At 51.0% G+C, this 11,134-nt stretch overlaps 1 protein-coding gene across 1 annotated transcript in view; it reads left to right on the top strand.

Annotated features, from left to right (window-relative positions):
• Nucleotides 1-3,190: 3,190 nt before the first annotated feature.
• Podxl (podocalyxin-like) overlaps nt 3,191-11,134 on the top strand; it is a 46,592-nt gene continuing 38,648 nt past the window's right edge. The window contains 1 exon segment of the mRNA NM_138848.1: nt 3,191-3,418. Within this exon segment, the coding sequence (NP_620203.1) occupies nt 3,337-3,418 (82 nt within the window). The 5' untranslated portion in view covers nt 3,191-3,336.

The following is an 11,134-nucleotide window of genomic DNA, read 5'->3' as shown; positions in this document are numbered from 1 at the left end:
GATAAGGCACTGTCTTCTAGGTCCTGGAATTGAAGATAAATGGAGCACCGCTCTGGCTCAGGGGTAGAAAGCCCATGTAAGCTTTTCCATGGTCCTTACACAGGCAGCCCTGGTCCTTTAGGCAGATACAGAGGCATCCGGGTGGTGAGTGAGTGCATTGCATTTTAGAAGGCCTGATGGACTGGTCTATCCTACCTCAATAGACACTGGGATGAGGATCAAAGTGTTTCAGGATTAGGACCAAGAGGACTTACCAGGTCTGCACTTAGGGATGTGGTCAACCGCATTGTCAAATTGCTCCTAACAACGAGGACTGACAGGGACAACAAGAAGACAATTTTAAACCTCATGCCATAGTTTCCTGAGATATAGTTCCAAGCTGGGGGTTGGGGATTTAGCTCAGTGGTAGAGCGCTTGCCTAGGAAGCGCAAGGCCCTGGGTTCGGTCCCCAGCTCCGGAAAAAAAAAAAAAGAAAAAGAAAAGAAAAGAAAAGATAGAGATCCAAGCTGGTATGCATGTCTGCATCTGTAGATTAGCAAACACACACACTATACACACACACACACTATACATACACATACACATACATATATATAATTTGTGCTGCTGTGCTCTCCTGGCTGCTCTGAAGAAGTGAAAAGTAGACACGGAAGATCCCATGTTTAGATGTTTAAATCTACTAGCGGGATGGGTTGGAGTGTCACTCAATGATAGATTGCTTGCTTAGCATGCACAAGGCTTGGGTTTGGGAGAGAGAGAGAGAGAGAGAGAGAGAGAGAGAGAGAGAGAGAGAGAGAACACATGGATACTAGTGGCCAAAGTGCATTGAGTTCCAGAAGTATGGGGACTAGTGTCTGTAAAGAGCATTGCAGAGAGTTACAGTCTTGGGTTCCAGACCAGCAAGTTCACTGTGCAGACAGGGCCGGGCTTCAACGCTGCCAAGAGCACTTTCTGTTGGCCTCATTCTGGAAGTTCTATTCTAAGTAAATTGGGGGTCATGTCAGATACTGAAGACTGGAAACTGTAATTCTGACATTGCAGTTTTTAGATACAAACAGTACCCCACTTCCTAAGTCTACATATCTGCTGTCATTTTTAACCATGTGTGATCTGATAGTGGGGTCAATCCGAAATCAGGGGAATTTAAAAATACCCCAAACTCTATTCACAAATACTGATTGTTTTGGAGTTTGTATAAAAGTTGATTCGCTGAATGCAAAGGCATGGATTAATCAGAGAGCATACAAAATAAACATTTCAACCTCAATTTTGAAAAAGCCATTTGTTGGTGCTAATGTCGAGGAGAACAGCGCTAAAGAAAAACCATCACACACACACACACACACACACACACGCACACGCACACGCACACGCACACGCACACACCCGTGTATTCATAGGGAACACCCTCTGCCTTTCCCATATGTGGTGTGGAAAACCATGCCAGAACGATTATGCAGAAACTTCCTAGTAAAAACAGCCAGTAAGCTCTTCCCAAACTTGAGGCCGGCTACAGCGACACCCCAACCCCGCTCCGCGCTTCCTAAGCAGCTTCATGATGAGCCTGCGCGCGGCCCACTTGAGGGATTCACAAGGTATACCGTCCTTGGGATCCGAGAATCTCTCCACTTAGGCTCATCTGGCAGAAAGACTCCATATTAGCAGCCCAGGAATAATGTGCGACAAATTTTCGCGATCTCCCTTCGGTGTTAGCCTCCCCTGCCCCTCCAGGTCTGTATCCCAGCGCCTTGAGGGGCCACCTTTGCAGCGGACTCCAGGGTCTGCAGCCCGCAAAGGTCCCCAAACTGGGGTGAATAGGATGCGAGCTTCTTTGACCTTTCACAGAGTAAGCTCAGCTTTATGCGATTCTCCAATTCCGATCTCCCAACCCCAAGTCTACGCTATCTCACTAGCGAAGGCTGCTTCTTTCATAAAGGCTGTCTGAGATTCTGGCCCTACGCTAAGTGTTTCTCCCAAGCAAGTGGATCAGCAGCTGTTGGAAGTTTCACTAGCCCTGCTTTTTGTTATGAAAAGAATCGAAGCACACAGAGTGACTTAGCACAACTAGGTTTTGAGACCAAGTTTGATTTGACGCCGAGGCCCTTAAATCTCCATTGCTGCTTTTTACTTGGCAATATTAATTCTTATGGAGCAATTACGGTATTATGGGCACTGTGCAAAGTAGTTTTCCAGGTTAGTCTCAGAGGCAAGGCTGCTATTTACCACCTAAGGAATCTTAAACAACTTTTTTAACCTTTTTTTAAAACTCTATTTTCCTGTCTGCAAAACGAGGCTTAAAAAATGTGACTGCTGTGAAGATCAAGAGAATTAATACGTGCAAAGCACTTAGACCACAGACCCGCACGAAGTAAGCGCTGAAAATTTTGCCTTCAGGGAGTCACATCCATTTGTACATCGGTGGGAGAGGTTAAGTAAAAACCCGCTCCAGATGGTACGGGGCTCATCCTGGAGCCCAGACTTGTTTGGGAATTGCATGGATCCAGGCACCTGCTGGGTAGGGGACCTGATTCCCCGGCTCTGCCGCAGAAGGTGCTGAGGTCTGGGGGGCCTGGAAGGATCCGATTCTTAGCCGAACTTCCAGGCTGAGAATCTATGCCTGCGTAAAGGGCCCCGGCATTATGGAGGATCCCGGTGGATCCCGGGCAAAAGCAATGCGTAGGACATCTGTGCCAGAGATTGATTGTCTGACAGGGTCCCTGGCGCGCGCGTGCGCGCGTACACACACACACACACACACACACACACACACACACACGCATTACCCCACACACACACGCATTGCACGCACACGCGCGAACACATACGCATTGCACAAACACACACACACACACACACACACACACACACACACACACACACACACACACACACACACACATTGCCCGGGACCGCCAGCCCCTGTTCCCCCGCCCGCCGCGCTCCAGGGCGGAGTTTCCTCCTCTGCTTATTGTTCGCAGCCCAGCGCCCGCCAGCCCAGCCGCCGCCCCGCCCGACCCCGCCGCCGCTTTGGGAGGGCTCCTGGGGGAGGGGGCGGAGGCCAGCGCGGACGGGACGGGGCGGGAGTCATCGCAGCAGCGTGCGCGGGGCCGCAGCCGCCCAGTCACCGCCCGGGCCGCAGCCACCTTCCCTCCTCGCTTCTGGCTCCGCGTCCCAGCCCAGCTCTGAGGCAGGCAGGAGGAGCAGCCGGATAGTGACTCCAGAGTTCCCGGCTGTCGCCAGGCCTCCGGGAGCGGCGCCGACTCTCCCGCGGTCCGGACGCCGGACCCTGCGCCAGAGCCGCAGCCACCTGCTCCGAGTCCCCGGGCAAGCACAACCATGCGCCCCACTCTGGCGCTCTCCGCGCTGCTGTTGCTGCAGCTGCTGTTACTGTCGACTCCATCTCTCTCCCAGGATAATGGTGAGTGGATAGCCTCGCGGCTCTGCCCCGACCCTTGGTTATTCCCCTCCGCCCCAAGCCTGGAGAGGCTCCTGGGAGGCCGGCTGCACCGCGTGGTCCGACCGCTTGCAGCCTCTCCCGCGTGGCCGCAGGCAGAGTCCTGACCTTGGCACCATCCACGCCCCCTCCAAATTGGAGAACGCCGTAGGTGCGGGCCAGATCGTGGATGTACCTCTAGTCTTCACTGGTATAGAGTGAGCTGGAGTTGTGAGGTTGTAAAGGGGGTACCTGGTGGGTTCGCTGGAGAAAGGGGGGAAACTCTGGGTTGTTGGAAGGTCCCAGATTCCCGCGGGACCACCAAAGTGCGATTTCTCTTTCTCGTGTTTGGAGCGACCAGGGACTGCATTGCGAGGTCGTTGAAACTAAGCAAAACGACAAGCTAGTTACACAAGCCTGAAACAGATCGCAAACCTTTAGGTGCCCACGCGTGCACCGTGCTTCTTGTCCAAGCGCTTTTTCTTAAGCCTGCTCCGGGACGGGTGGAGTAAGTGCTCCTTTCACGGTCCCAGAGTCTGATTCAGCCGGGACCTTGCCTTCACGATGCCTCAGGACCGGATCCTTTCTCAGAGCATGGCCAGGATGGTGGGCCCCTCCCACCCCTTTGTGTAAACAAGAAACTTCTTTCACAAATGAGGTTTGAGCTGTGTCTTAGTAATACCTCAGGCACCCTTCTCCCATCAGACCCAGCTTGGAGACAGTCCCACTATCTTCTTTCCGAAGGTGGAATGCTACTTTCTGTTTGAGAGGTCAGGCAGTGTTTGCAAACGTAACCAGAGCAGGTGTCCCAAAGTCCCTGCCAAACAGCTGAGAGACTCAGCCCAGGAGAGAGAGGCACGTTTCATAGCCTATCCTTCCTGACCAGGTAGTTGTAGGGAGAAAGTGGCGAGGGGAGGCTTTCCAGGATCAGAAGTACTGGAGTCACCGCCCAGACGGGGAAGGGACTCTGTTGATGTGGGAGTTAGTGTTGGGGGGACTGGATTCTACGGGAGAACAATGAGAAATGGCTGCGTGGTGAGGGCTGTTCCTCAGGGAATGGAGGTTAAAGCCTCTGGGGGTGGCCTGGGACTCCAGCATGGCCTGAAAGGTTAGAGTATTCCACTGGAAGGGCCTGTGTCTCTTGAGGAGGGGTGCAATTCGAGGAAGATGGGAGCAGCTTAGAGGACCCCAGTCTACAGTTGACACAATCAGAAGGGATGACAAGTTTGTGGCCTGCCTTGGCAATTTCATGGTGCATCTTCACACGCAGTCTTTTGGAGGGGGAGCCTCCTAGTACCCTTCAAAAGCCAGATGGACTTTCAACCTGATCCCTGGACATCAAGGCTGCGGTTCTTGTCCGGCACCCGAGAACTGCCTAGGAACCCCATCTGCTGAGAAGCCCTCTCCAGACTCTACCTCAGGCAGGAACAGTTCATCGTCAGAGCTTAACATGTGCCCAGAAACTTGTCCTTGCAAGCAACAACTCTCTTAAGCATCACCGAGCCCCGGATACCCAAACCCCGAAATGTCATTTTTACAGTATGTGGCAATATAGAGAAGTTCTTTGACAGTGTTTGGTGACCAGGAGGAACGGTTACAGCAAACCTGGGATTGGGGTGTAGTGGTTTTACACCTTTCTCTAGGTCAGCTCCCTTAGCGGCTGTCATCAGCCATATCTCCCCCCACCCCCAGCCCCAACCTCAGTCGGTGAGATTCTGTGATGAGATGCAAAACTGGAGGCTTATGGTGAAAGTCTCTGTAACAAAGGAATTATCCGGACCGGTCCCCTCCAGCTTTCCTCCTAAGCTGGTGGCTGGAGCACACCCTAGAGGTAAACAACCTTTATCCTGGGATTCTTTTGGTGCTTTTCCTTTGCCACAGGGCTAGTCAGACCTTTGCACTCCACTTTCCTATCTGTGAAGTAGAATGGAGGGACAGAAGGGGACCGTTCTTTCCACTGCTGTAGATGTCTTGGCTTTCATGGTCCTTGGCTGATGAAAAGGAAGACTGATTTAGTCCTCTTTGGTTGATAGCCGGATGGTGCATAAATCCGGGTCAGGAGAAAGATGGGTTGACCCCATCTCAGACTGGGCCCCACACTTGTGTGCCTGCGGACGAGGTAGTGTACTTTCCAAGCCACAGCTTCCTACTGAAGTGATCGCAGGTTCACAGGTCGTCTTCATCTGAGCAACGGGAAGGGGAACAGGTTTAACATTGTTGCCAACCCACTAGTATCAGCGGCCCCTGGGTACTGCTGTGAATTGAATGGGTGTATTGGGTGCTTCATGGGCTTGAGCCTCAGGATTCTGCTGCTGTTAGCAATTGGCAGTCGGAATGTGGCTGCTTCCCAGAGACAGGGGGAGGCTGGCTGTCTTAATGAGCCCAGGGTGAGTTGTGAAGAGCTTCCTGGAGTGTTTTCGTATGGAGATTTTTAAATAAAAAAAGGATCTGCAGGGGGTGGGAGAGCTCTCCCTAGGGTCACTAAGCTAGGATGAATTGTAAGGTGTAGGGGAAATGCAGGCTGGGGTGTGGGGGATTGGAGCCACTCTAGGGAGTTTGAGGTAGGCTCTGTGAGGAATTCTATAGGGGAGGGAACCAGCCTCTGGGTTGAAGGGAAGGTTCCAGAAGTGGGGAGGAGACAGGGGTTTTCTGACAGGATTTTTCTGAGGTATTCATCAACAGAGGTAGCCAGACTGAGAGACAGACTGAGAGTCACTAAAGGCACAGAGACTTCAGGTGGGGTGTGGCCTCCGTCCTCTGGAGGTCACGCTACCTCTGTGGAATGTTAGACTCAGGTGAAGAGAGCCAGAGAGTCTGCCTCTCTTCCTTGGCCCCTCCCTTCACAGAGAGGACACTACCTTTGGAAGCTGAGGGGGAGGGACCATGGGGTTAGGGTCGCCTGGGGAGGAGGCTGTGGAATGGGTTATCTCTTGAGCCTGTGGAACCCTACTGGGCTCCATAGCCTGCTGTGCCTTAGAGAGCCAGAACCTTGTGGTGAGCATGTGCTCCTTGGCTGTTGACCTGAAAGAGAATCGCAGCAGCTTGACTCCTGGGCAAAGATGTCTACATAGTGGACTCCCTGTCCAGTTGTGTAGTAGGAGCCAGTCTCTGCTCCAGCCAATGCTGCCCTCCACAGCCAGAGACATGATGAAGCTGCTCTCTGCTTACCCACCTGAGCTGACCAGGAAACCCAGCAGACCTAGAGCCAGGAGGATTTTCAGCTCTGGGCTCTGTGTCTGAGGCAGGGCAAGGAGCTCAGTTGATACAGTTTACTGTCACAGCCTGTTCCCAGAAACACTATGGGACAAGTCTTTCTGTTGTGTGTCTCATCCACTTGGGAGGCTGTGAAAGATCCAAGGAAGTGTCAGATCTGGGATCATGACTCCCAGGGCCACAGAAGCCTAAGTGTGTTCTTTAAGTGAAGACTTCAAAGCCGGATGTGGTGGAGCATGTCCTTAGTACTGGCATTCAGAAACGAGGGGATTTCTGAGTCCCAGGCCAGCTACATAGTGGCACCATGTCTAAGAAGAAAAAAAAAAGAGCAAGCTTTCAAGAAAATAATCTATTCAAAAGATATTTTATGGGATGGGACATGCTTGAACTCTCAGTGTAGCTTTTGGCACTGAATAAACCCAGCATGGTGGCACACATCTATAGATCAAGCACTTGGGAGGCTGACTCGGGGTCACCAGAAGTTGAAAGTCATTGGTTTCATAGGAAACTGGAGGTCAGCCTAGGATACATGAGACCCTGTCCCTAAAAGGAAAACACTGTAAGGAGCTTCTCATTTGCAGTAATACTTGAGATAAGGTTCCTTTAAGTAGCAGCCCACTGCTTATTCAAAGTGGAATCCAGGAACTCAGGGGGAAGCTCACAGGGTAGAATGCTTGCCTAGAATACACAAAGTCCCCAGTACCAGAGAAAGTGAGCACAGTCTGTAATCCTAGTACTTGGAGGGCATGGGAGGGAGGAAAATAGGAAGGTCTAGGTCAGCCTAGGCTACAGGAGACCCCCGTCTCAAAGTAAAACACGTAAACGACGGAAACCGGTTGCCCAAGGATAGTTTCTATACCATCTCTGCAAAACTGTTCTAAGACAGACTCCAAGGGCCAAGAGCCACCTGCAACTCACCTGCTAGAACACACTTATTTTTCAGACGAGAGAGGTGTAGTCCAAGCAGGAGGGACATTGCCTGCTTCTGTGTGTTCCCAAGGGCCTGGCAAGAGACAAGTGTGTACAAGTGTGTACAACTGACCTCAGCCTTTTTGGTGTCATTTCTCTTCTGGCGTCTGGAGGAATTTAGTGAAGGTCAGTTAATATAGCCTTTAACCAAATCTGTCCCTTCCTGTCTACCATCAAGGCAATTGAAGCTTGCTGTTATCTGGCCAGTCAACGCCAGTCACGGAGCTGGCGGCCTGAGTTGTGATTGTGTATGTCAGTGTCCCCAATGGGCCTGAGAGCTCCTGTGGCATCCACAGCAGCCAGCCAGTACCTGCAATAAACAGGTGGTCAAAGAGGTGCTCACAGGAAAAGCAGCCTCATTGCTAGCTTTCTAAGCCTCAGCTTCCCGAATCTGAGACACAGGCCCACCAATATAGTCACTGTGTTGGCCACTGGGCTGACAGTTCTTTTCCTACTCTCTCAGGCCACACCACCACCCCCTCTCTCTTCCTTTGTACCCTCATCCCCCTCAGGTCAGCCACCTCATACTTCCCTAGGGCCAGGGTGCAGGGTGACACCCCGTCCGCCAATTGTCATAGCCAAAATGCTACATGCTTCAACTCCAAGGGTAGAGAATTGTGAGGAGTGACCGATCTAGGCTTGCATTCTATTCTTTTGAATAGATTAACCATGTTGGGGTGCAGGGAGCCTCCCTCAAGATCCCACATGTCAGTTCAAACCTTGAAACTATCTGATTGGTCAAGTAGACAGGGCAATACTGTGACAAGGCCCAGGCATTCTGTGATCCCTAAGCACACAGCCAATGTCTGAGGAGCTCAAATCCACAGAACTTAACCTGAGCTGCAAGGCTCGCTTTTGAGACTCCCGTCTAACTTGATGCCCCTGCTGCTCTCTGAGAGCATCCCCACTAGTGTCACAGAGTGCTAAAGCTGGGAGAGCACAAGCTTGCCACTGGGTAGCCTCTATTTCTGTCCATTCCAGAGAAGGGAAGTTGAGGCACAAGACTTACAGTCTGTTCGCCACCTAACATTCTTTCCTCAAACATTCTCAGGCTCCTAGCGTCTCACTTCAAGACTTCTTTTATCTTTTAGACAGTTTCACAGAACTCCAGCTGGCCTGGAACTGCCCTGTGTAGCCAAGGAGGGCTTGACTGTCTTATTCTCCTGCCTCCACCTCTATGTATGTATCACCGTGACCAACTGTTTGACACAGTGCTGGAGATTAAATGAAAGGCTTCATGCATGCTAGACAAGCATTCTACCAGCTGACCTATCACACCCTGCCTAAGTGTCACCTTCTCGAGAGAGCTTTCCAGGACATAGAACCTACCCCCTCCCCATTTCCTTGCCCTCCATGCTCTTTCCCATTGCATGCCCCCCCCCTCCACCGCTAGACCAGCAGTTTTCAACCTGTGGGTCATGACCCTTTAACAGAGGTTGCATATCAAATATCCTGCATATCAGATATTTATATTACCACTCATAACAGTAGCAAAATTACACTTAGGAAGTAGCAACAAAAATAATTTTATGGTGGGGGAGGTCACCACAACAGGAGGAACTGTATTTTAAAGGGTTGAAGCTTTTGGAAGGTTGAGAAACACTGTGCTACACTGTATCATGAGGGCTGAAACATTTGTTAGTACTGTAGCCACAGCCTCTAGAAAAGTCCCTGGCCCATAGTAGATGATCAATAAATGCTTGCCAAGTGAGTGAGTAACGGGCAGAGCTGGTTTGAAGCCTAAAGGTTCATGTACCAACTCTGTACCCTCCACTCCTGACCTGAGTCCAGAATGTGGAGATGGCTGCCAGGAGCTGGCCGTGGATCTTGGAGAAATAGACAAGTGAGCATGAACGGGGAGACTCTGAGGAGGAGAGCCACAGGAGTTCAGTAGCCTCGGGTCTCCTGTGTGGCTGTGTGCTCCTCACCCTAAAAGTCCTTCAGCGGAGACAACATCTAAGACAAGTTACGTTGTTCGCATATTGGAAGTTCAGGGTACTACAATGTTGGTTCTGCCCTCATTAGCTCACAGCCCTACGACCCACAATAGGATCACACCTGTCAGGTAAAAGGGAAGGAATAAGAACACCACTCACTGTAGCTCCTCCTTTGAGGTATCTACCCCAGACTACACATGCACTTTTCCAAGAGCATTTTGCTGAACTGAACTTAATCATATGCTGATATCTAACTGCAAGAGAATCAGGAAAGAGTGCTTTCCTTCGGAAAGAGTAACTTTCATTTGACCAAATATAGCTACTGTTATAAAGAAGCAGAGATGGATACTGAGGTAGGTGCCTGGCAAGTTCCACTGGAGGCCTTGTTTGTGGCTGCCTCAGGCTGCTTGTGGTTCTAGTCAGCCCTCCTTTCCCTGATGCATCAGTTCCCGCTGTGCGGAAGGGAAGGAGAGTTAATTGGTTTCTCCTCGGCCTTAGGCATTGATGCCTCTGACCTCCTGCAGTTTGGAGAGTCTAGGTGTGGGGTAAAAGGGAAAAGAGCCTTTTAAGGAAGAGAAACCAGTTCCCTATCCGGGCTCCCCTGTCCTCAGCTAGGCCACCGAGCCAATTGTCCTGAAATTTCCCGTGAGCTGCAGGGCAGCCAGGGGAAGCGTGGAGGAGGACTTGGGTTCCCCCACTGGCCTGGGGATAGGATCGGAATATCTCTGCATGCATGTGCATGAGTAGAGTACACACTCAGACACCCACACCACACCATACCACACCACACCACACTACATCACACCCACCACCTTCATGTTTCCATGGATACATGTATGGGCAGAGGGCAAACATTTTCTCTAGTTCTTTTTTTTTTTTTTTGGTCTTTTTTTTTTTGGAGCTGGGGACCGAACCCAGGGCCTTGCGCTTCCTAGGCAAGCGCTCTACCACTGAGCTAAATCCCCAGCCCCGGGCAAACATTTTCTAAGAGTCCCGCACCAAACTGCACCTAGGTGGGCACATCTGTGGCATCAGGAAAACCCGGATTGACAAAATGCCAAAAGACGAGGGGAGCGCCCCCTAGGGTCTTTGTTGGGAGGTGAGAAACAGCTGGAGCCAATGATTGACAAGCCTGGTAGAGGTGCTCTGTGGAGCTACCTAGGGGCTACCAAGAGCAGGGGTGGGTGGGTGGACATATTTGAAAGAAAACTAAGAGTTTACTTATCATTTTCATCTGGGGGCAAGTTTGTGTCTATCCATTGAGCATAACTGCATTTGTGTGTTCTGCCTGGGAGTTCCTTGGAGAAAATGTTTCACTGTCAGGACGAGGTAAATGGAGATATCGTGATACAATGTCCCAGACTTTGGAGTCACAGGCTTGGGATTTAGCCTCCACTTTGCCTCTTACTTGCTGGCCCGTGACCTTGGACTTGCTCCTGGGCCTTGGTTTCCAATCAGCGTAATGAACCCATTCCTTAACTGGTTAAATAGAGTCACGGGAAGTGGTGTGCCAGTCACATGGCAAAGCATAAGTAATATTTTGACTTTATTTATTCCTTTTCTCAAGGACAAACCTAGCCAG

The sequence above is a fragment of the Rattus norvegicus genome, chromosome 4, assembly GCF_021556685.1.
Source record: "Rattus norvegicus strain SHRSP/BbbUtx chromosome 4, alternate assembly SHRSP_T2T, whole genome shotgun sequence".
NCBI classification, from domain to species: Eukaryota; Metazoa; Chordata; class Mammalia; order Rodentia; family Muridae; genus Rattus; species Rattus norvegicus.
This window is presented reverse-complemented; position numbering and strand designations above follow the sequence as displayed.